General features: G+C 30.4%; 1 protein-coding gene across 15 annotated transcripts in view; it reads left to right on the top strand.

Annotated features, from left to right (window-relative positions):
• Positions 1–27,284, top strand: part of cac (calcium voltage-gated channel subunit cacophony) — a 1,271,727-nt gene extending 1,244,443 nt beyond the window's left edge. For 13 of the 15 annotated variants that reach the window (XM_081764099.1, XM_081764105.1, XM_081764112.1 and 10 more), the window contains one exon: positions 21,882–27,284. In XM_081764099.1, the coding sequence (XP_081620225.1) occupies positions 21,882–22,732 (851 nt within the window). In that variant the 3' untranslated portion in view covers positions 22,733–27,284. The remainder of the gene's footprint in view (positions 1–21,881) is intronic. The other 2 variants (XM_081764109.1, XM_081764110.1) reach the window with 1 other exon arrangement.
• The last annotated feature ends 397 nt before the right edge of the window (positions 27,285–27,681 follow it).

Raw genomic sequence — 27,681 nt, forward strand, 5'->3', positions numbered from 1 at the left:
TAATTGACAGTTCGAGCGTAAGTCCAAGTTCGATCCACGTTTTGAAAAAGTCAGATGTTTTATGATTCGATTCCGTGACGATTCATTTCCTGTCACTGTCACGTAATTGTGGAACGTCTGGTTCGATTCACATTAATTTATACGCATGTCTTTGCTCATATAGTCAAGTAACACTAAATATGAATTTTACCGGGACGATTCTAGATCATTGTCTCATCTTATAACCTGAATAAACCATATAATTCCACCGAAACGGGATATGAACACGGTTCAGAGTTCTTTTAGGAACGAGGGATCTCCGCCCAGAACTACTTTTGAATCACAGTGATGGGCCTATCCGCATATAATTATACTCGCCCATATCATTTTTTCAGCCCAATTAGGTCTATCGACTGATAGACCCCACAGGGTTATTTATTTATTTATTTATTTTTTAAGTTGAGATCGAAGTATTGTAAGCAGCAAAAAGTGGCTATCCTTGAGAAAGAAATTTAAGGGAGGTCTATATTGATAATAATATTCGTACCAAAGCACGACTAAATTTTCTTGTTACGATTCTATTGGCGCTAGAAATAGCTGAGGCTATTGCTTATTGGCTGCCAGCGTAAACCTTCGTTTTTTTGTATAGTTTTTGTATGGTTTTGCTTATACATAACTGAATGCGAACAAATACACGGGGGACACAAACGTTTCTTGGGCCTAGGGGCATACCAACTGGAATAATTTAATGCCCCAGTGCTGTATAAATGGTAAATATATATTGCACTGGAAATATGTCTCTTCTTTGGATTTTCTTTTTTTAAGTAAACGCTAATAATATTCTTGTATTTTCCCTTTTATGATTTAAACATTGTGACTTAGGGAAACGATAAAAATATATAAATGAAACTTTTCTTTGTGAGCTCAATCATTGTACCAAAAAACATCTTTGTAGCTTAGATTCATTGTTGATATAACGACTGACTATTGCCTGCCCCATGCCTGTCTGAAGTTCTTGAAAAAATCCCATCTTAAGTAAACGGGATAGAGAAAAGAATTTGTCACTATCACGTCTTTTACATGCACTCCTAAGGCCTCCGCGCCAATGTGTATTGTACTTATTTTAGCGCCCATACTGGTAATTTGTATATTTATGGGCCTTCATATATCCGGAATTCAATCATACACTACTACAACGCTTAGACACGAAACTGCTTTTAGTTTTTTTTTTAGATGGAACTGGACATGAATGTGAGCATATGCAAAACAAATTGGATCAAGTACTGCTTCTCTGAAACATGTTACCCACCCCGGCTGCCATCTTGGATCCGACATATTGGATCCAACTTTCGGTTTTTGAAATGGGAATAGGTGCAAGTAATACATCAGATTCATGTACAATTTCCTCAGAAATTCACTGATGTAGCGAATTTTACCGTACCTTGTACCGTTTGGAAGGTATTGCATGTTAAATCCCTCAAGTCATTTCGCGAATAGACGTCGCAGAGTAATATCAAATACGCTTGCGTTTGTGATGTTGACAAATCAAAACAATTTCTAACTGGAAAAATATTGTAGATATAAACAAACTCTTTACAACATTGGTATCATAATCTTATTACATTTCTGTGTGTGATTGTTATTACTTCCATGTCACACTATAACAAGGAAGTAACGGTCAAAATGCCTAATATAAATCCAGATACGACCAGATTTGGGTGAAGACCTACCATTTCCGTATTGACGTCTGTGTGTCTGTATGTATGTACGTTCAGAGAATATTTCGTCAACGATAAATCACGTAAAAGATTACATATACACGGGGCACTATTTGGTTCAATATTCGTGATGGGCCTGACACTTAACATGCAATACCTTGCAAACGGTACATATAAGCTACGATAAAACTCACTACACCAATGAAGTTCCAGGAAAATTGTACATGACTTTGATAAATCACTTACATCTGCTCCCATTTGAAAAACTCAAAGTTGAATCCAATATGGCGGATCCAAGATGACGGCCGGGGTGGATTACATGTGTCAGAGTAGCAGCACTTGATCCAATTTGTTTTGCATATGCCCACATTCATATCCAGTCCCATCTAAAGAAACTAAAAGCAATTTTGTGTTCAAGCATTATAGTAGTGTATGATTGAATTCCGGATATATGAAGGCCCATAAATATGCAAATTACAGGTACGCTAAAATTGGTACAATACACATTGAGCCGCAGAGAACTTGTGCATTTGAATGAATTTTACACGAATCTCAAGGGGACACTTGGCGAATATACCTTGTTAGACCTTGTAAAGGACCTCATTTTTCCTATTAAGAAAAATTTAACAGAAGTATTATACCAGAAGTAACTAAAAGAAAGATCTATATACGAAAACGATCCTTTTTAATTGATTTATTTCCTCTATTCTCGTGCTCATCTATATTTCAAGAATAAAATGGCTTATAAATTTTATATAGAACTTTGTAATGAATAATTAATAATGGCATCTTCTTAATGATTTTTAAAAAAATAATCAATCTTTTTCTCGTTTACAACGTTTCCTCAACAGTTTAAAAAATACGAAGTTTTAGAGACTAAATACTGGATATAGGCCTTAAATTTCTGTTTACAAAATACAGAGTCCACCAGAAAAATGTCTACACTGTTTAAGAAAAGAAAACCTATATATATATATATATATATATATATATATATATATATATATATCACATTTCTTAATTACATTTAATTATTGTTCAAACATGCGTTACAAACCTTCAAGTAAGCATATGTTTACATTGGATGTTCAAAATGTTAGCCCTTAGCGGCGAAACAAATAACAAAAGGATAAGCGGTTGCTACAACTACAGCGCTCAATGTAGCAATGGAGACCGATGCACATGCCTCTGTAATCTTCTGGCGAAGGTTCTCGAGCGTTTGATTGTTAGGCTTGTTGGTGGTTCAGTACCAAACTCCCCTCTCCACTGACACTGCACTTCGATGGCATATCCAAACCTGATAGAACACTTCAAAATGTACTTACGCTGCTCGAACGTCAAGCGTGCTCCTGTTATTTTCTTATCTCACTAACCGTGCCGATAGTACCGACATCTGTTGAGCGGAAAACCGTACTACAACATAATTTTAACTGAAAACAATTGACAATGTCGATATCTGTTGGGCGAAAAACCATACTATAACATACTTAAATTTCAAAACAATTGTCAGTGCTAGTGTCCTGATACAGAATGACACAGAATGTATACATTTTTCTGGCGGATTCTGTAAATATCCTCCACCAAACTTACGTATTGAAGATTATACTGCACTTGTTGTACTGAATTATCTATATTTGTCAATTAGAGACTCAAGAAAATCAGATCATATACAGACCCTCCCTTCAGAGAAAGCATTGCCGTGTCGACTATTTTAGACGATTATTTTACATTAAATGTCAGATTTTTCTCCGAAATCAGACCAATGAAATCTCAGTACTGCAACTAAATTTATGTTTACTTCATTTGATGTTTAATGGGACAAAGTCTAGCAAAGCGTTGATATCCAGTCCTTGCATGCGAACCTTGCTCATATTATCTAAACTACAAAATATTTGCTTGCTCTTTTGACCTCAAAGTTTTCGTTTCCGACTAAGTTCTTATTTGTATGCCAATTCTGTCGTCTTTTTACTTTCTTTCCTCAATTAGTTTTAACCTGATTACTTTTCCATATTAGGTACTATTAACGTGGTCAATTATTTACATAGACCCTATATGTAAATCAGTTGCTAATTTATATATTTTCTGATGTGCATTCGTGTAGTATTTAGTGATAGAATTTTTTGCTACTTATACGGGCTGCATATTTTGAATTTGTTGCATGATTATAACAATAATTAATAATACTAATAATCAATATATATATATATACGTATTTATGTAGTCATTAGTTGTAGACAGGAATTATTATTTTTATTATTATTATTCAAAATATATTTAGTAAGAAAAAAGTGCATTAACAAATTAAATTCATATATTTTTTCTGCTTTGTATTTTCGTTTCAAAAACAGCACTGAGATTCAAGAGAATTTTTTTCTTTTAATAATTTAGAGGAAAATGTTATGCTTAATTGAAGATATCAGAAATATTTGAATAGATTTTTGTACTTCTCTTCTGTAGAGAGAAATACATTTTATTATATGTATTTTTTAAAATATAATTATCATATGGATAAATTAATGCTGTAGATACCACTGAATTGCATGTGTTGGAAGTGCAGAATTTGAATTTGAAAGTTCATTGCAATTTTGTTACATTATTATTACATTATTATTACACATTACTGCTTGATCAAAAATACTTCTATCATAGTAGATTGCTTAGTTCTTTTCTTTGTAGCAAATTTTACTAGACTGTTTGTAGTTAATAGCTTATTATTTTTAAAGGAAATGTTTACTTAGAACAATCGAAAGTAAATATAAATTTACTTTTATCATTTCAACATTTAAAATATCACGCAATAATTATAATAATAGATAATTAGACATTCTAAAGATAACAATACCAATATTAAATGCAGTATTCACGAATTTAAGTTTTATTTGAGTTTAATAATACAATACTCGAGTAGTTACGTAATCTTTCTACGTGTAATATATTTTATCATATATTATTTAAGAGAATACTCATTATCACAAATGATTTGTTATATACAGGGTGTTTCAACACAACACTGACAACGTTTGGGAGATGACACCAAGACAAGTCAAAAAGTATAGACCAACCTGGGTGCACAAATGTTTCCTTTTGGAGTTATAGGCTGCCGAAAACATGAAGAAATGAACTTTAAAGGTTCATAGCTCCAATACTATGAGACCTGCAGTTGTTGGGTCAAGACTTCACTTAGGAACTAATATGAGCGCTATCCAAAAATACATATTTCAAAATCCTGCGGTACTCACCTAACAATTTTTGTAGATGTAGTTTGGCTATGGACATATAATTTGAAGTACTCACCAACTACTCCTATAAAAAATGTTACGGAAGTACCGCAGGATTCTCAAACATGAATATTTGGATAGGGCACATATTCGTTTCTAAGTGAAGTCTTGACCCGACTACGGTAGGTCTCATAGTATTAGAGCTACGGACCTTAAAAGTTCACTTTTTTCATGTTTATGGCATCCTATAACTCCGAAATGACGGATTTCTGCACCCAGGTTGGTTTATACTTTTTTGTCTTATCTTTGTGTCAGGAATCGCTTCCCAAACGTTGTCTGTATTGTTTTGAAACACCCTGTACGGTATATATATATCTTAGTAGTACGGTATATATATCTTAATAGTAGTTAAAATAATGTTTTAAATATTTGAAATCTGTTAAGTCTACTATTATAGAAATCTATTTTAACACCTGGTAGATACAGTAGATTAATTATTTTATATTAGATCTATTATCGATTATCTTAGATATAAATAAAGAAATTAAGAGAATAATTCACACTACTCTATTAAAAATACTTAATGACAAAAGGATTTAAATAATCTATTTTGTGATTACTTTACTTTAGTGATGTTTTGAATTTGATATTTAATTCCACTTTGTTCGTTTAACATTGGTCAAATCTAATAATCTTATTTACTCGACTTAGGAAAGAACCATTTTCTTTTGAGATATTTTAAACAAAATTGAACAAGTTGTAAACAAGATTACTACTCTAACGATTTCTTGTATTAGTGAAACAATTAGAAGAAAAATTACATCAAACTTTGACAGGAACTAATAGGAATTAGAGATTAAAAATAATTGACACTAACTTCAAATGAAACATATGTAATATATTCACATAAATACGGTAATGCAGAAAAACGTGGACTTAAAATGATATACGGCATTAGTATCTGCTTTTGAAGCACTGTATTTTCGGTGAAAGCTTCAAAACTCGAAAAAAAATATTAGTGCAAAATACAGTGCTTAATAAAGATAATTCTCCACCGTGAGAGTATTAAGCACAAAAGCCTTCTGCAATGCATGATTTTTCTATAATGGTCCAAACACATTGCTCAAGGAATTCATATTATACTAAAACTTAGTTCTATTTGTTTTATGCTTCTGTAATGATATGCTTTACCGAGAGCAAGAAGTTTTGGAAGGAAGGAAACCTCCTTGTAGTTTCGATCTATGATTATTGAATCGAAAATCCTAAGATAGTTTGTTCTTTACTCTGAATTTCTTGTTCTTAAGAGGCCCCATCACGGCGAAATTAAAATACCGTTAATTTTACAGTAGTTATGTGATACCTTCAAATAAATAAAAGATAATCGAAAAGTGGAACAAGAGCACGCTAGACAATATTATTTTACATGAGATACTGTTATCACGACTCACTTATCTGCTTTCGATTTCCAGCCATTTAAAAAAATCGGCATTTATTTTCACGTTTATAAATGGCTACAAATGGAAAGCTACTAAGTGACATGATAACGGTATCTTATGCAAAATAATGTTGTCTAGTGCGCTCTTGTTCCACATTTCGATTATCTTTTAACTATTTGAAGATATATCACATAATTACTGTAAAATTAGCGGTATTTTAATTTTTCAATGATTAGGTTTCTTAATTCAGCACATTATTACAGAAATTTATAATTATTATTACTAAATCTTTAAAAAAATATTTGATTTTGAACTTTAGAATCAATTTTTGGGGCTTTAAATTGGACTTTATTACTTCTAGAAGAGATACAATTTTATATTTTAAGAAGATATTTTTACAATAAAATAACTGATATTATTTATATTTTATGATTATTTATTTGCATATCATAACTACATTAAATTTCAGTTCTTTGTTTATGAAAATAATTTTGTTTGTTATTATTTACGGTATTTATCTTTTCACATTGTCTGCACCTTGGCTAGTTTTTTTTTTTTTCATCCATTCCGTATTATTATGTTTTTGAATATTTACTGACAAGAGAGTGAATAAGTGTATATATCATTTAGTACTATATACTACAATGTATAGAAAAGTTTGAAATATGTAGGTAAATAGTAATGGGAAACAGAAAACAAATTTGTTTTTCTGAAGCGTTTCAAATCCTGACGATAATAAGAACAAAATATATATTTTTAGATCCGTGTCTCCGTAAGTAAACAAAAAACCTTCATTGTATAGGCATATCTTATGAATGTGTTTTTTTGACTTAATAAGACTTATTAACAGATTAATTAGTTTTAAGTAAATGGCCTTGAAATATTCATTTGTGTAAGGAAAGATAAGAATCGTGCAGCATGATGCCTCTTTTAGGTGTAATACTATTATGCATGTCTATACGCAAAATGTCATACATATATATTTATATAATCTATAGACACATATACATACACACATTGCATAATACAACATTGCATAACATAACACACACATGAAAGAGCAACAAATAAAACTTTATTTGTATGTGCAATGAATTTTCAATATTTCTATTTTTCGCATTCTTATATTGGAATTTCAGCGAGATTACTGATGGCTTTATACTTTTTGATGCTTCTGTTACAGGAATTGATTTGTTAATTGCACAAAATGGATCTGAGAACTTGGATTGTGATATGTGAAATACATAATCTTATGAATAGCTAGAAATAAACTATAGCACTATGATGTAATTACAAATTCATACAGACAAGCAATTTTCCGCTCTCGCCCAGGAGATCTTTGACCATTCATTGATATTCTGAGAATAATTCTAGTACACTTATGAAAGACGCATGTTTGGTGTAAATTTTAGAAAGTTTATTAGATAATTTCCAAAATTAAACGTTGAATTTTACTAAACTAATATTTCATATTTTTCACTTATTTTTGTTAGTAACAACATGGAACATAAAAATAATATGAAAATAAAATGAAAATAATATGAAAATATATTATATTAGACTGACATTGTATATCTCTTAAGTAGAATTTTCGGACAAATTTAAAAAATGAACGTTCGACATAAAATATTTCAACATTTTCTATTATAAGCAATAGAAATTGAAGTATAATCTTAGTTAAAACGTATCTCTCAAGAAATATACAGTGAAAAACAAAAAAGATTTGTTATAAATGTTGCTACTTCTATAGCTTTATTTCTCAAACCAAAAGTGTAATTTTAAAAAAAAAAATATTAATTCTGCAAAGCATTTTTGGCACAAACATTATGCTGAGCTACATCAGGTGGCTTCTAGGATATATTTTTGAAATTTCAGTAAATTTTCCAGCGCCCTTTTGTTTTATATCAAATTTAATATTCACAACTATCTGGTTCGGAGAAATATTAACTTTTTTGCTTGTCTTACAAAATGAAAAAAAAAAACAAACAAACAAACAAACAAAAAAACAAGTCAACATGATAACACAGAACTAATATTATATGCTAGCAAAACTGCATACAAATATGCCCAATTGTAACTTGTCACGAACTGAAGACAGAGCTTCCAAAACAATCGGCCATTCTAGATTCCAGTTTTATTATTTTGACGTAATGAGAATGTTATTCTTCTGTAAATTAGTAAAATCTATTGAAATTCAGTAAATAATTTCGTGCGTTTGCTAGACATTGGATATACTTAGTTGTATGTGGTCATTATTGATTAACATCTAATAATAATTCGTCACTCTTGGTCTATTAAGTATTTCAATTTTATATTTCAATGATGTCGAAATTGTGCATTAAATATTCGGTTGAATTGAACTGAATCACTTGTTCGAAAATTCGTTATGGTTACTGTGACAGAAGATTGTACATATGAATTTGACAAAATCTTGATTTTTTTTATTATTATTTTTAAAGACATAAAAAGACATGCTACAAAGAGATTGAAAAATATACGCGAAATCTTTGCTGTATATTTCAAATTTCTTTGTGGAAACTTTAAGAAAAAATCCAAGTTGTCAGTGACATATACTGTGTATATGTAAGTATTATAGCAATTTTATTTTAACAGAGCGCAGATTTGCAGTGCGAATAGAACACACACACCTGGTATCTATTAGTTATTTGAATGTCAAATGACTGTCAAAATTTCCATTTACTAACGTATTGTAGGCCTAATCATTTTCTTAAACATAGTTCTTTGTGTATTGGAATGCGAAAGCCATAATATTTGCTTTATCAGTACCATATTTTCTTTACAATTATTATTTCCATTATTTATTTTTTTGCATTATTTAAAATTATTATAACTCCATTTTCCTTATTTGTCATGGAACAATAACTCTAGCTGTGCAGATTTTTCCAGTGGTTTTTTTGGTCCTTTTTGCTGTTTGCCATAGAGTTAACTCTTTCTCTACTTCCACAATATATGACTTTCCAATTTGTATTAAAAAGTAGTAATAAAAAATGCTCTTTTCAGTTTTATGAAATTTACACTAAAGAATTTAAGCAAGTTCTAGTGAACATTATTTTATTCACAGAAAAAAAAATACTATTATATTCTAAAACATAAATCGAGTTCGAATGCAACAAATAAAACATTTTTAATTTAGGGACTTCTAATTCACACTATAACAAAAAATTAAGCTTGATAATATTACAAGAACAAATTAAAAGTGCAAGATTTATAGCAAAACTTCACTGAATTAAATTTTCTTTAAATTTATATAAATAAATGTATGTACTTTGTAACGTTAAATTCATTTAATTCACACTTTGTTATATATTTGCCTTAAGTTCGTTTTTGATGTAATAAAGAATTACTTAAACGTAGTTCACTAATTAACTGTTCAAAATGATATAAGACGTAATACGATATATTCGAATTCATGTATTTTTCGAAAGTACTTTAACATTTACCTTCTTAATTTTTACAAAATGTCTTCTTTATAAACGAATATGCACACATTCACAATGGCGCACCTTTGATGTTCTAAATTACCTGTAAAAAGCCTAGATGTTCATATCTGGCCCAAACTAAATAACATAAATAGGCAGATCTGGCCATACAAGAAAATGATATACGTTACAGACTATAGTCTATAGTAACGTACACACGTTATCGTTATAACTTAATAAATTACGGCAAAGAAAAAATAATGAATGATGTGGTATGCTGGGTAAACGACATTTTTTTTTCGGCGAATGTACAGCTACCTGGAATTGAAAGAAAAACTCGTCATCTAAATAAGAGGAGCTGTTGAAGTGTTTACATGATAAACTAAATAAATATACAATACAAATTATGATGAATATTAGGGTTATACTCTTCGTGAAAGATCAGGAAAGATTTACTTATTCTACGTCATTCAACATGTCCGGAAGACGGGAACAATGTTGTCGGTTCTCGAAGCGTTGGACAACGTAGAATTCACCTGGTTGGTTGCCCGAGAAGAATTATATTCAATAATGAAATTGTTATATTATAAATTTTGAATGAAACCATGAATTATAACCATATTTGATTTAAAATTTTAAAAATGAAACTGTAACAATTAAATTCCTGACATTGATAAAATTCTAACGATGAATATAATCAGTGTCTTTGAAATGTAAGTTGAAATAAAAATTAATAAAAAACGCACGGAACACCGATTTTTTTTTTTTTTTTTTTTTAATATTAAGGTTAGTTAAAGTATAAATTTTAACATCACAGTACGTAATAGGATGTGAACTGTCATGTGTTTATTGAAAGTCACATTTTCAAAAATAAAAAAAAAAAGAAAAACGAAAAATAGCACATCAATTGATGACAAAATCCCGCTACTTGTCGAACTGGCTAAAAAAAAAAACATCTTGAAAACATATCATTTACTACGGTATTTAGGGTTAGCAAAAATTTTAACAGGCCTACTATTCTAATACACAAAAAAACTAAATATTAGTATTTTGTCGTGTGCCAAAACAGCATACTGAATGTTAATTAAAACCTTTATTTCAGTTTACAGTTTCGGTTTTTTTTTTTTTTTTTTTTTTTTTTTAATCTGTCGTGAAATATACTACAAATAAATAATCAGATCTTTTAATTGTTTAATGATGTAATTACAGTACTGCGTCATAATCAGCACTGCCAAACTATTGACTAAAGGATGGTAAATTGTTTTACTAATTTATAAATAATGGTGTTTCAGAAGATCGTGTCGCTTACTTGTTCAAATTCCGATATTCAAATCTCCGTTCATCGGTAAATTAATACTATACTCCTCGTGAAACATAACTGCTATGCTTCCATGATTTATTTATATTATATACTCAGTCGATTAAAATTTTAAAGAAATTTTACATTTACATACAGAGACAAAAACTGACATTTTCAGTGAAAAAAAAAAATTATTTCGATTTGTTTCCTACAAATTTATTTATATTTCCGACAAGTTCTGGACTAAGAAATCAAACTTTATATTAGCACTATAATCAGTGTTTCTGGAGTGTTTGAAGAAAATATCTCATTTTACACATTTAAAAATCATTGTTATCATTAGAAAATAGAAACACCATGTTAAAATTGACTGTTTTCGTACGTAATCGTTTCGTGTGTCCATAAGAATCTTATTAGATAATTATATTTTGCAATATTTGCAGTATTGATTTGCAAAGTTAAACACAGAACGATTGTGAATAAACACTGGTAAAACTTTAGGATATAAAACTATATATATATATATACAGTAGAATTAAAAGCTTCAAGAAGAAGAAATAAAACATGCAACCGTTAAAATTTTATTTCTTTAATTAACTTTTTAAATTCCACTTACAATCAATTGATTAATACAATTTCTATTTACCGAAGTAATATATTAAAGTAAACACGTAGGCGTTAACATAATGACAGCTCATAAAGATAACTTTAATTATTTTTCTAATTAAAATTTGCTTGCTAATTAATTGGTTTATATTTTGTCAAGAAATAACTTTCTTTTCTTGTTGATTGCAAATTTTACATCATAATATAATAATATAATCAACAGGTTTATAATAATATTATCACTAGATCTACTAATGGATAAAATTGTGATAATAAAACTATGTAACCTTTAAAGTGGGAAACTATTCTGTTACATACAAGCATATTTAATTCTTTAAGAACCCACCAAATATCAAAAGTCAGCATTTGTTGTGGGTCAGCCTACCACAGTTGTGGGTCAGTAGGTTGAAAAGTTGTCAACCTACTTTCCATAAAGTGGATCACTTTTAGGTTAACTCTTGGTTTTGCAAGTTCCAGTAGTTTTACCCATTGTTTGACAATATTGTTATTGAATACGGTCTTAGCATTTAATAAGAGATATATTATTGAAACAGTGCATCGTTGGCACTGACATTGGAAGAACGCAAAACCGATGGTCATTTTTTTTTCGTGAGCTGTGGCGCCCGGATGTTTTGTTGTATGTATATAGTATTGTCATAACCCACGCTTGACCAGGAAGGGTAGGGAGAATTAGCACAAAAAATGAAACACCCTAGGCGTCATCCGATAGAGCTTTTTATGACCTACTCAGATCTACGCTCAGTTTTCCATTCTGAAGTTATATCGAATCGGCATTATTTTCTTCAACTATCGGCTATTAAAAATATTTCGTCAATTATGCAAAACTACTCAGAGAAAACATAACTTTATTCGATATCTCATATAAAACAAACAACAGGGGCAGAGTTGCACGCATTTTCTTACCTGGTTGACTCAGAAAACATAATTGATGCACCATTCAGCGGCGCTTTCGATACTTTTTGTTAAAATTCAAAAAAATTATACAGCACAAATTAGATTATATTTTTTATCATTTGGGATCAAAATTAATATAACTAATATTACTAATACTAATTACTGATTACTAAGGGTTGGATTTCTATGACATGTTCATATTTTTATCCTGGCATTTTTTCACATATCTAATTAAAGACATTTTTAACTTTTGTGAACACGAAACTACTCTTTATATTGGTCATAGAAATGTATATTTGAACCACATTTTAGTTTTAGCTATATTTGAACCATATTTGGGTCCAAAGTGATATAAAAACAAAAGTTTGATCGTATTTTTAGTGAGCATCATTTATTACTCAGAAATATACCTGGCTGCATTGACAACGACGGAGAGCCATTCATAATTTCTGTTAGGGGGTTAGCAATGTACTGTGATCGGTCTTTGAAAGCATTAACATATTTTTTCAGGAAAAGAAAATAACTTTGTAAACTTCTTAATACTTGATATTCTTCGGAATTCTTGTTAAATATTTATTTATTTTTGTGAATCATTCTGTCATATTTTAGGTCATTTTCTTCCATTTTAAGGGCGTGCATATTTTTAAAGTGTTTTGAACATAGAAATTCAAACTCTACACTAATATTACTATATATTGTCAAAATTATAAATCCCAACCTATTTTGGTTTGCTTGGTACACCAAACAATGGTACACACTTTGCAGCATATTGTCCAGTAGTTGGCGTTGCTTAAAAAAATAAATAAAAAAAAAAAAAAAACTCAGTTTGAAAGAAATATGCAAAATAAGGCAAACCAGATGATTCAACATAACTTTGGAATGGAATTGAACAGAATAACTTTACTGTACACCTACGATATCGCGACATTCTCGTTTGTTTATTTTCTATTAATAACAGTATAAATTATTAATATGTAAGACTATACGTTCCTATAAATTATTAACTCTATGTAACGCTGAGCATTGTTATTGCTGTTAGAGGCGTTCATTAGGACATTCAGCCTCAAAATTTGTTTGTAACGAATTGTTACGAATTATTAAACGCTTCATGATTTATAAACTCAAAAATTTAGTGACAGACCCTATGGGATTGCGCGACACACCAGTTAGAAAGCAATGCTTTATATCTATAGTGAAACTAATATTTTTATTTAACTCAAAAACTGCTAAACTAATTTCAAAGGAACTTCCCATAGTATCTTCGTTGTAATTTCAGGATGATTAAGATGTGAGAAAATGATTCACATATTTAAAAAGAAAAAGGTATTTTGTAGTAACATTCTGCTATTATTTTTTTAAAAAAAAACACAACCTGTTTCAAAGGCGTATCTCGCCATTCTTCAGTATGTATTATTCTTCTATGTTACTAAACTTATGACAAGTTGGACGAATTTTTCACTCTGAAAAATCTTACGAGTAGTATAAAAATATTCTTTAAAACGAAAATATATACCATTTCATCTCACACTTTCAAGTTATGTAAGAAAAAAACGTTAAAAGTGTTCCTCTTGCAAAACCGTTACGAAGTAGAAAATTTTATCACGTGTTTGTGCACTGGAAATATTCTCCGATTTTACTGGTATTTATTAAATGTATAAATTGTAGAAATTCCAATCTCACACACAGTTAAATACATTGATTATTTCATGTAGCTAATGGTCACTAACAACTACTATATGATTTACGTAGTTAGACCTCGATTTTAGGCAGCATGCAGGGACAAATTTTGGGTAAACTTATCTCGGACTGGGATTAATGGTATTTATGAAATGGATGAATTTATTGTTTTCGAGTGTGAGAAAGAGATTTAGCTATCTCTCGAATTTCTAAGAATCCATTGAGAGGGGGGAGAAGGAAGAAACTCGAGTTTGGCCGCAAAATATAAATTTCAGTCCCCCCTAAAACTATAATAAAAAATTTATAGGAACTAAATGAATAGCAAGTAATTGTGACATAAAAGCAAACAAAAATGGAAGTTAATATAATGTTTATCATTACTAGGTCGTATCATCAGTCTGTTAACAGATAAATTGTTAATATTTTAAAATAATGTTTATTGTAGTTTTATACATCCACATTTAAGATTTACTTTCATAATAGATATACTTGCTGGATTCTCATGTTGGAATCTCCTGATTTCATGGCTGATACATATGGCAACACTGAGAGAAAGGGAAGTAATATACACAAGAGAAAGGCGAAAAAATTTCGCTGATATTAGTTGGTTTTTGAGACAATATGTCCGTCACAACTGCATGAAACTAAAATGTGGAATTACCCAATTTGCTTTTTTCGATAATTCCTTTGTTCTACCTACAATGGGCATTTATTGACTATCCTATAAAACAAACGCAATACATAATCTTACCTTTCTCATTCAGAAAAGAGGAGATTCTGTGGACCCCAATACACGACAGACCGAAGCCTTGCAAGGCCCTACTGTTACGCCGGTGAAGAGTATTGTATACTATTAAAAAGCCATTAATTATTCTGTCCGGGTGTAAAGAATGTGTACTTCACAGCAAATTTTTATATACTGTATATATACAACATAAAGAATGGAAAGTTAGAAAAAAGGAATTACAATAATCATATAACATACTTAAAACTTTATTTTTATACATTTAATAATCTATTTAATAATAATCCATTTAATAATGTTAAAACATTTTATTTCTTCGTACTTCATGAATTATTGAATTAAATAAAGATTTATCTAAATGGTGTTTCTTAGACGGACATGACAATATTTCTATGAAAAATAAGTAACCAATTAAAAGTATAATTGCTGGTTTAAATGTAAAGTCAATAATTTTAGTTGGAATATAAATAATAAATTTCATTATAGATTTCTTGAATAAGACAATAATTCAGTGCTGAATAAAATTAAGGTGTCTTTAATTATCACTGTGTAGAGAATATTACCCTGATCAAATCCAAGGACTATAACAATATTTGTGTTTCCTTTCAATTTCTCATTTCTTAATTATTTCAGACCACTAGTGCTATCACTAAAAAAATCACACGAATTTGCATTAAGTCTAAGTGTACTAATGAAAGTTACTAAGTCTACTAATATATATATATATATATATATACAAGGTGTTACAAAAACTTCTCACAATATTTTGGGAATAGAATTCTCACATCAAAATAAGAAAAAAAAGTTCATATGGACCTGTAGTCGGAAGTGCATAGTTTCGTAGTTATAGGGTGCCGAAAACGTGAAAAATGAACTTTAAAGGTCCATAATTCCACTAGTATAGGATCGATCATAGTCAGGTCAAGACATCATTGAGGAACTACTATGTGAACTGTCCAAATATCCATCTTTCAGAACCTCCGGTACTTGTAGAATCATATTTAGAGAGGCTGTTTGGGAGTACTTGATCACTCTCCACCTACCTCTCTAAAAATTCATGTGCAAGTACTGGAGTATTCTAAAACACAAATATTTGGATAGTTCTCATATCAGTTCCTCTGTGATGTTGTGACTCGACTACGATAAGTCTCATAATAGTGGAGCTGTGAACTTCTAAAATTCACGTGTTTCACGTTTTCGGCACCCTATAACTCCGAAACTATCCACTTTTGAGCTTAGGTTCATATGAACTTTTTTTCTTATTTTGATGTGAGAAATCTGTTCCCAAAATATTATGACATATTTTTGTAACACCCTGTATATATATATATATATATATATATACAAATTTTATTACACATAATGATATTTAAAGATTAGTTTTCTTTCTTAGTAAAGTGCATCCCATAAATGTAGGGCTCTTCAGCTTTTTTATACATAAAAGGCGACCCTACCCACTGAGCTAGATCAGCATTGAGTTGCTAGATTCCTGTCCTAATTACGTCACACTTCTCAATATTTTTGAAATATATCCAAATATCATTCAGGTATCCATAATACACCTCAGATATGTATTCTAACCTTTAACATCATAAAATAATAATAATAATAATAATAATAATAATAATAATAATAATAATAATAATAATAATAATAATAATAATAATAATAATAATAATAATAATAATAATAATAATAATAATAATTGATTATTATTTACTACACGTATATATTATTTATCAAGTTAAATTGCAAAAAGCAAAGTTTTTTTTTAAAAAAAATAAATATAAATTTAGCTGAAACTAACTTACTTTTTATTAATTACTTTTTCTTTAAAATAAAATAAAAATATCTAGAATTGAAATTCAAACATATACTTTTCCTGATTATTGTATTGGAAAGTCAAATGATTGGGAAGAATTAACCAATGTAGAGGCATGTGAAAATATTAAAGAAGATATCAGTTTTCATTATGATCTTTATACAGCAAGTTTATGTACTTTGGTTTTTTTTAAACTTTTCTCTAGAGGTCGAGCAGTAGATTATATAATACTGTATTGTTTAGTTTCCATGGATTTTCGTATACATGCATCTTCCATAATAAGTAATGCTTCTATATTCCATATTATGACAGTTTTCTCGCTCTGCTGTGTAGACGAATGTATTGACCTTTTTTATATACATAAAGACTGAAATGAACATTTTTTTTTTTTTGCACTAAGTGTAAAACATGCCATGCATTTTATATAAATATACGTATCTATACATCTTCTGTATATATATAGAATTGATCTGTAGAAATTTCTAACCATATACATACATAAAATACGTTAAGGTGAGATTTATGCCCATTTTTTAAATACAAAATAGAAGTGGAAACTGCACAAAGCACGAATTGTGTCAAAGAAACGCGATCTTCAAGAAAGATTAGGTGTGAAAAAGGAATTCTTTAAAAGATTTCTCTACATTATTTTAGTAACATTTTCTCTGAATCTCGTTAGAACAAAAATTAAAAATGAATGTCTTAGTATTCAATTGATAGAGTTAGCTAATTGCAATACGAATCAACGTATCTATTGCAACTATGAATTCTTTGCAACACGCTTTCCTGAAATTAATATTTTCTGAATGTCTTTTCCACGTCATATTTGTCATATTAACCTTTGTATTTGAGTGTGTCTTTTTTTTTTTTTTTTAACTAAACAATCTGAAGATATACGAAAATATCCCCCCCCAAAAAAATATCAGGATGGATGACCTTATGCAATAGTGAACCACCTGTATACGTGTGGAAATTTATTAGCAAAGGCAAGTTTTTCGTGTACAAGAAGTTAGAACTTTCATCTGGGAGAAGCTAAAGTACAAAAAAAAAAAAAAAAAAAAAAAAAAAAAAAAAAAAAAAACTTGGAGTAACAACCCATTTTATGAGCCTAAGCCTGCTCCAGCGCCATCTACTAGCAACCTGCTGAACTACGTTGAGTCTAGCGACTAACACATGATCAGCGTGCTGCGATGCCCTGTGCCTAACAGACATATCAGGCGCTTTCTAGACTTAGTGGCCGTCACGTGTTACGTGACTCCCCAGTTTGCCTCACGACGCTGGGTGGACACCAAAAATTGAGAACCATCGGCCGGGACCAAGGGCGCCGATTTCTCTGTAAATTTGGGGGGGGCATCCAGATGCAAAAGTGATATATGAGGATTTTAGGACAAATTGCATTCAAACTATACCAAATATTGGATATTCATAAATACAATGTGAGGGGGCCCACATGAGCTTTGGGGAAGGCTCGGGCCCCCTCGGCCCCCTCAGGATCGGCGCCCTTGGCCGGGACCACACAGACATAAGTCTTAACACTCTATCCACTAAACTACCGTGTTCCCGAAGCTAAAGTAGAATCTTCCCCAAGTTGGAAATAATCAGATATTGCCTATAGAAATATTACTATTGACCATAAATTACGTTTAAGTACTTCACTATTTCATATAACCATCCTAGTATCCTACCAATGTAGTCATTCAATTACATTTCGTATGTCTCGTTTTGTTATTGAATAACTACCGGTATTTGTTCTTGTGAGCATATCATAATAAATAATATACTAATTCTGAAGAAGATTCACGCACACATTGAAATAAAATACAGTATATCTATTTGTAACGTTTCGATACTATAGCAGTATATTTTGTTTGATGAAGATATTTCTATGATATCGAAACGTTAAACTATATATAAATTTCTTCTTCATATGAATATGCAGGATACCATTTTGTATTGCTCATCTTATCTCTAAGTGAAGAAAATACGTTTACCAAGTATTACTTTGGTAAGTTTTACATAAACTAACATTAAAAAAAAAGTCAAGAAGTTCACGAAAACTCCAGATGTTGCACCGATCTAATAATATATGTTTTTCTTGAATAAAATTAAAATGACTTAATGAAAACAGTTAATTTGAATTGAATTTCCGAAATAACTTGACCTAGTGGAATTAATATAATATTCACGATACAAATTAAATGTTCCCATGTTTATTTAAGAAGTAACGAATGTATTCATAACTAATATATTGACTATATATTCATTTTGTCGTGAGAAAGTTTAATTTGTATCGTAAATATTATATTCATTCAACTATATTCTTACATTTGTTCTAAAATTGTATCCAAATAATAATGTATTTTACGATCTATTCCAAAATTACACAGAAAGCAAAGAGATATGTGGGCCCTGACAGGAAAATCGGCTAATTTGGGCTTAGTACTAACCTTCATTATCACTCTTTAAAACTACTTTAAAGCGATACTTAATTATAAAATTATCTATGTATTATCATAGTAATAAACTCTCGAACAGTTTCAACTATATTTTAGTTTATGTCGTAGCAATTCTTTTCACGATTATCATAATTATGGACTCCCACTATAGGACCATTATTTTTCTATTTGCAGTAGATATTTTCTCTTTATAGTCACATATTTGATATACTCGGTATTTAAAAAGATATGTCCATATCAAATGGAATTTCAGGATTTGCTTTTCTTTAAGATCATCATTTTACACATGAGTCCTCTTAGTTTATTGCGTATTACGGCCATCATCTTCATATTTGTCATGTTTCGGTTCAGTATTACGTTATAATGTTGTTTCCCGCAAAGTTTTATTAGACACTGTAATTATGGCTTATTTCTTCTTCGAGTGCCAGTGCATAGAGGTAGACATTTTGTCAAAATTTCAATCAGTTTCAAACTAACACCATTTCTGGAGTCTCAACTTCATCAACTTAACAACTTTACTTCTGGACACATGGTGGCTTAATGATCGAAGTGCAAGGATTCTCTGATTCAATCCCAGAACATTGTAATGGATAATATTGTATTTGCAAGCTTTTCCGGCAATTTCTCATTTTCTAATTTCTCATCTTCGTCCATAACCTATCACTTACGTTTATCACCTGTCTTCTTTAGGTTAAATAGTTAAATCGTGGACAAAGGTTGAAGAGTCAAATCGTGGACAAAGGTTAAAGAGTTAAATCGTGGAACAAAGGTTAAAGAGTTAAATCGTAAACAAAGGTTAAAGAGTTAAATCGTGGAACAAAGGTTAAAGAGTTAAATCGTGGACAAAGGTTAGAGTTAAATCGTGGAACAAAGGTTAAAGAGTTAAATCGTGCAACAAAGGTTAAAGAGTTAAATCGTGCAACAAAGGTTAAAGAGTTAAATCGTGCAACAAACATTAAAGAATTAAATCGTGGAACAGAGGTTAAAGAGTTAAATAATGGACAAAGATTAAAGAGATAAATCGTGGACAAAGCCTTAATTTATAATTTATTATTTGTTTTCATGATCATCCTAATGTATAGAATAATAGTTTTGCTTAGTATCATGGATTTATTACTATTTCTTAATTTTAAGATTTTTCCGACTACCTTCTTCTTGATCTTCAGCTACTCTTATCTTTACCTTTAAACTTAATTAGCTGTGGATTAATGTGGTCTCAAGTTCTAGGTTAATAAAATACAAAACGTGTCAGTGCCAGTTTGGAGATCCACCTAGGACACGAGTGTTTGTTTCTAATAATTTGTGTTCATTTCATTATCATAATTTGTCTTCTGCACCAAGTGAGCTTTGTGGTGGACATACACTATGTGCGTGGGTTCTCTCGTTTCTTCCCACTTTCTTCATTCCATTATTTCCTAATCATCACAGTCTTTTTTAGCCTAGCCGTCATAATCGTGGGACGCAAAACTTACAGATTTCATTTCATTTCGTAATTTGTCTCTCTCTTTCTCTTTTTAAATAGTTTCTATGGCACAATCATGAGATGTAGAGTCGTTTCTTAGTATATAATCGGAAGTTGGTGAATTTGTTATTTATGTTTTTTTTTTTTTTTTTTTCATTTTTGCTGGTAACAAAGTTTTATAGTATTAATTATTCACTCAATTGGCAGGAATGTCGGTATACTGGTATACAGGATTTTAAATACATTGTTTTTGTTTCATAATAAAAAGAAAACATATGTTGATTGTTATCCATACAATTTAATTACCTTAATTTCAATGACCGTACTATAATAAATGTGTTAGAACATATTGCTTTCCGTTGGTCTGTCGTATTTTCCTCATAATCTTTTTAATAGCTGTTGAATATTTTCTCCCAATGACAAAAGAAATATGTTTGATCATTGGTTCAACCAAAGTCATAGAAATTGACAGTAATTTAACTGAAATTGACCGACTTAGTAGTTTTTAAATTTTTCTCGTTAAAATAGTCAATAATAAGTAAAACAAAAAAAAAAAAAAAAGCTCCTTCAATTCTGATCGTTTTTGTACTAAAAATCGATAAAGTCAATTATTAATTTCCTTAAATACCAGCTTTTATTCATTTACATAAAAGACTTCCTTAAATGTAAAATAGTTAATTAAAAACCCATAATTTGTTTAGAACTTCATTTAATCGGAAATTTAAAAGCATGAATAATATTCGCAACGTCTTGGACTAAGAATGTAAAAAGGTTTCTACAATTTGGCTTTGCTAAGTTTCAATCTACAAGAAAAACAAGCTTGAAAATCTCACCTTAATTTCATGCCATTCCTTGATAATGTTATGAATGTAAAAACAAATAGTTTTCTAAACCTTGCAATGATGGCTTTGGGCAACCAAGTTTCTCACTATCATTATTACTATTATAATTAGCATTGTTTCAGCATATTCTTTCTTGCATGTAAGTACCAGAAAACGTAACGTAAGAATAGGTGAAAGCATGGCTCACGTAGTTCTATTCAAGGCCTAATTAGTTGTAGTAATGAAAACCTCAGTTGGCTGAGGGTGTGTGTGTGTCTTTTCACAGCAAAACTGCGAGGAGATAAGTTTTTCCTGTCTCCTGTGCGCGGCCGAAGTCCAAATAGACGAGCTGTGCCACGGCGATTGAGAGGACTTTCTCCTACTCCAGGATTTCGATCAGCCTCCAATAGTCCAGACCGCTTCATGACGACTCACTTGGACGCCAGGCCTCGAAGCCCAAGCCCGAGACGCTACCGACACGAGTACTGCACCACCAGGCTGGAGGATAGATCGCGGAGCCCATCGCCCATACCACGTCGACCAAACCAGCATAGCTATCCAATGCTGCCGACGCGGCGCGGAGCTGGAAGACGACTGCCTCCAACGCCCAACAAGCCTTCGACGCTGCATCTGTCTCAACCTGTTAATTTTCCTCATTTGAACAGATCCCCTACAGTTCTCGCAAATAAACCACCCTCGAATATAAATTTTCCCAAGTTGAATGCCTCTCCCACACATGGACCGAAACCAGACATGCCGGTGCCTGACATGGACATGGCCTCTAGTTTTAGAGAACGGCAATCGCCCCCCTTTCCCCATTCGCATCAATCCCTCCCACCTCCGCATATGCGAGGACCCTCATCCAGTCGTCCTCCTATACGACGGCCCCCTTTAGTCCCCCATGACCGTGAACTGCCATATAGTGAACGGTTAGCAAGGTACGAGGAACCTCTTAGTTTCGAACAAGCAATGGCAATAGGCCGAGGAAGTGGTGGTAGACAGTTACCTTCACCAGTGCCGAACGGTTATAAACCAGGACAGCGTGAGCGAGAGCGCTTGAGAGAGAGAAGGGAAATTAGTGATCAACGAAGAGCAGGACTTAGGCATAGTGACTCTGATGAAGACGATTGGTGCTAGCCAATCAGGAAATGTTATTCTTCTTATCAAAACAGTTTTATTACAAATAAAGTGAGCAAGTTTCCCCGAACTGTAGATGGGGATACTAAGGGGGAAGGGGCACAATTGCGAGGCTGTGAGGACAGCATCCTTCATACCAGGAATACTGCCAGATTTAGTCTTCATTCATTTAGGTCAACCTGGTGCAAAGAGGCATTTCCCCTTCCTCCCTCAAATTACTACCCCCTCAAGTGCTTTACAGTATGTGCGTTTTTTTTATCTGTGATAGAAAAAAAAATGAGCAAGCAAAACCATGGCAAAGAAAGAGACAGGCAATCTCATTGGTGCTCACTGTTCAAAAAAAAAAAAAAAAAAGTTGTAAAAAATATATATATAATTTTGCCAATCCTGAAGTTCTGTGCTACGTTGTAGGTCCGATGCCTTGCACTTTTTTTCAAGAGAAGTGCAAAACAATTTGCTGTAAATAGAAGAACTGAAGATTGAAAAACAAGAAGAAGAGGAGGAGTCACATAACCTTGATGAATGCATCTAGTTGACTTTCAGCTTTAGATTATTTATTCACATGTAAAAAAAAAACAACCAAAAAAATTCACACCATCTTTGAATATTAAAAAAAAAAAAATAAACCAGGTATGATGTTGAGTGGAAAGAAAAGAGAGCTTATGACCAAGTCTGGTTAAGAGTTTTTTTCTGTGTATGTAAAAAAAAAAAAAAAAAAAGAAATATGCAAATGTTTGATGAATCTGACATAAAATATATATATATATATATATTATCTCTTGTGAGTGGAATTGTTTGTGTTGAGGCCTAAAAAAAGAGGAAAAAAATAGTATCTGAACCATAAAATGTGGATTATTTGAAAGAAAAGAAAAATTGAATGCTTTATAAAAAATAACAATAATAATAAATAATAAATAATAATAATAATAATAATAATAATAATTGAGGCCAATAGATTGAATCAATGTTTTCATTCCAAATGTTAATGCTGAATTATAGACTGATCGTGGTTGACTTTTTCTTTACATTTATTGAACTGCAGAAAAAAAGATTATATATATATATAAAAGGTAATGGATAAACATCCAATTTTCTACTCATCTTTCCAAGAGATCTGCATTGTCTGATTTTAAAGGGGTACACTATTGCTGTAATTAAAAAAAAATGTATATAAAAAAAAGCATTTCAACTATCTTTGTGAACTGGTTCAATACATATATATATTTAAAAATACAAATATATATATATATATATATATAAATATATATATATAAGGTAGCTTAATCTAGTCATCTTATCAAAGGCTGGTTTGACAGGTCCTGTAACAATGGAAAAAAAGCTAGTTTTTTTCTCAAAGCTTTTGTGCTATAACTTTTCAATATATAATGTGTGACAAAGATGCCTTATATGAATTGTGTGTTTTTATTTATCTTCATAAAAAGAATCAAAACATTTTATAAATTATAAAAAAGATATATACATATATATTTATTTATAAATATATATATATATATATATATAGTGAATGGTCATGTGTGTTAAAATCCAAATGTGTGGAGATTGTATTTTTAACTCCCGCTATTCTGTATGGTGATGAAGCATTCGTGCTATGTTTAATACTATGTATGTAGGATAAGTCCTAGTTTAAAAAAAAAAGCACACAACAACCTTTCTCTCCATTTACCTGCTTTTAAACAATATTAATACTAGTTATTAATGGTAATGGTAATAACAATATGCTGTTCGTTTGGTAAAAACAATGTATCCCCCATTCATAAACACACACAAAAAAAAATACTTTTTTAGTTAATTGTTCATGATTTTTTTTACTGCGGAATATTAGGTTTCTAAAAAGGTAATTTTTTTAGTTACCAAAAAAGCAAACTTTTTCTTTTCCATACTTTTACTGCTAAACATTAGGTTATCAAAATGCAACTTTTTTTTTTTTTTTTTTTTTGCCACGTTAACAAGATAGTTTTATTTTGCTTTTTAAAAGTGCATCTAAAATTATTGTAAATTTATTCTATCAACCAGAAACGAATATATGTATGTATGTATGTATGTATGTATGTGTGTGTGTATGTGTGTGTGTGTGTGTGTGAAACTGACCCCAAAAAATTTTAATTTGGTTCTTGGAACAGGTATCAATTATAAAGTTTCTTATGCCCTTCCTTTCAGAACATACATGTATTAACTATAGTGAACAAAAAAAAGGTAAGTATATCAACCGTCTGCAGTAATTGAAGTTTGAACCATAAAATACTGTACTTTTAACCGTATAGTTTTAAGTTTCCTTGGTTAAAAGATTGGGCCTTTATTAATTTTATATGTTGAAACAATAAAAGAAAAATAAAATAAAATAAAATATAAAAACTTACTTTACTGCAAAGGTATTCAGTTTAGACTCATATATCGAATGTAAGGGACTTCTAGTTGTCAAATGTCTAAGTAACACGTTTGTTGTGTATCTGAGTGCATGTGGTTCGGATCCAAAATAAAATTTTAGCTCCAAATATCATATGGCCTCAGTACTGAAAAAGAAACTTCAAAAACTCGAAACAAACGAACAAAGCTTGTAAAGAAAGAAAAAAAATGCATTTGAACCTAAAATTCCGCAGTCTGTAGTTGTAGCTTATTAAATAATCACGAATCACATGACAACCTGTGTTTAGATTATTTGAATTGAAGAAAAAAACACAGCAGAAGTTTACCATTAATCTACTAACCAATCAAACACTATACGAAACAAACCAAAGAAAGAAAGAAAGAAAAGACACTCAACGATTATTAAAACGATAAACAAAAAAATAAGCTATTATAATAACAATAATAACAAAAAATTCTGGTGAAGTATTAAACAATGACTTTTTAATTAAAATTTACAACCACCAAATCTCGTTCAGGTACAATTCATTACTCTAACAGGGGATAGTTGAACTTTAAACCTATATAAAACAGCATGTACCCTTTTACAATTGGAATGTATTTAAAAAAAAAATCGTAGAGTTAGGTAATAAAAAAAGAGAAGTTTTCAAGAGATTCCACTTCTTCATTGACCCCCCTTTCAAATTCTCATATTTTTTAACTTTTGACAGACTTTTGTGTCTTGGTTCAAGACCATTTCAATTGCGTCCCAAGCTTTATAACTGCAATCATTTTTGGCAGGTGAACAAAAAGAAAATATGTTAAAAAAAATAATAAAAAAGAACAAACTTAGAAGAAAATAAAGAAAAAAAATACAAAATAAATGATTAGTCATTTATATATCATGTCTTATAATGCACAAATATATATATATATTTTTTTTGTTTTCATGTTCCAGAAATATGGTTCAGTTCTTGTTTCTAACTCTTGTGTGACATAAATAAATATACATACATACATACCAGTTTGCTGTATATGTATTTTAACAGTGCTTGGTGTTAATGGGAAAAACATTTTATTAATTAAAAAAAATGCAAAAAAATAAATATATAATATTTCAATGCCAGCATAGTATATATATATATATGTGTGTGTACCTTTTACTAAAAAAAAAAACAACAAACAAAAATTGGCATTTATACAACAAAAAAATGAACCTTGTGTTATTTTGAAATTAATTCATGAAAAAATTAATATTTTTCTTAAAAGTATTATTCCTTCTACGAAATATTGAAATAATAATAACAAATACTCAAAAATAAAAAAAAAAGTTATCTAAGTATAACTATATATATATATGTATCAGTAGACATATTCACTATATCTTTTTTTTTTCTCCACCATCTTGTTCACGGAAAAGCAGCATACTTTGTACGTAAGTTTGGTGCCAATACAGTATATCTGGACTTCTGTCTGGAATTTGTGAAAAAATAAATAAATAAATAAATAAAAGTCTAACTTAAAACGACTGATAGAGTAGAGTGGGAAAATCATTCCAGAAAGAAGCACAGAGTACATCAGTGTTATCGTTAAGACATAAAGTATCGTCTCCCTTCTTGCCGGAAATAAATTAAAAATACAATAAGAACAAGAACAATACAAATGACAATGAAATCACAGGAAAAAAAAATAAAATAAAACTACAAAAATGGTTAGGTATATATTATATATAAATATATATATATATAGAGAGAGAGAGAGAAAGAAAGTTCCAAAATTATTTCCTATTTGAGTGTATTGAATAGCCTAGATATACATCTCATGCTGCTGGTAGGTGAGAAAAAATACGTCATATTTGCTGATATTTGACATTTATTAAACCAAATTTGAAAATACATATGTATATATATAAATATATATATATTGAACTATATTTCTGGAGTTTGTTGGAGTTTTTTAAAAAAACAACAATGTTTTTGTTTGTCTTAACATAATGTATATTATTAAAAATAATGATAATGAAGAAATTCAACTGCTTTTATCTGTTAAAGCAATTTTAATTTGAGATATAGTTTATTTTTGTTCCCTGTGAAAAAGAAATTTTATAAGTTGTACCCTTGTAGTGTTTCCAATTAGTGTCATGTTGCTTGGATGACCCAATTTTTAAATAAATACTTCTGTACTTAAATTATATAAGTTTCATTATTTAAACCTGAAGTTTATACATACCTGTATAGTTTTGTGTCCTGCTTGAGCTTGGACGAGAAAACTTAAAATTAATATTCAGTGTAGGTAGGTCGCCTTCACACTAGGATCTTGTGAGCCGCTCATGTGAATCTGTATTGTGAAGGCATTGTTGAATACTTCTGAGCCATTCAAAAGATCGTGATACGAAAATGGTAGCCATACTGGAGACAGAAGAAGCTGAAGCTTTAATCTTGGGGATAAATTGCGAGAAAGAAGGGAAAAGAAGATATAGAAAAATATGGATTCATCCTATAAATCGATCAAGACTGGAAGAATGTTCATTTTAAGTCCGATTCCTAAACTGAGAGAAGATGAAAGAAAATTTTTCAATTATTTCA

The sequence above is a fragment of the Thermobia domestica genome, chromosome 7 (genome assembly GCF_964235325.1).
Source record: "Thermobia domestica chromosome 7, izTheDome1.hap1.1, whole genome shotgun sequence".
NCBI classification, from domain to species: domain Eukaryota; kingdom Metazoa; phylum Arthropoda; class Insecta; order Zygentoma; family Lepismatidae; genus Thermobia; species Thermobia domestica.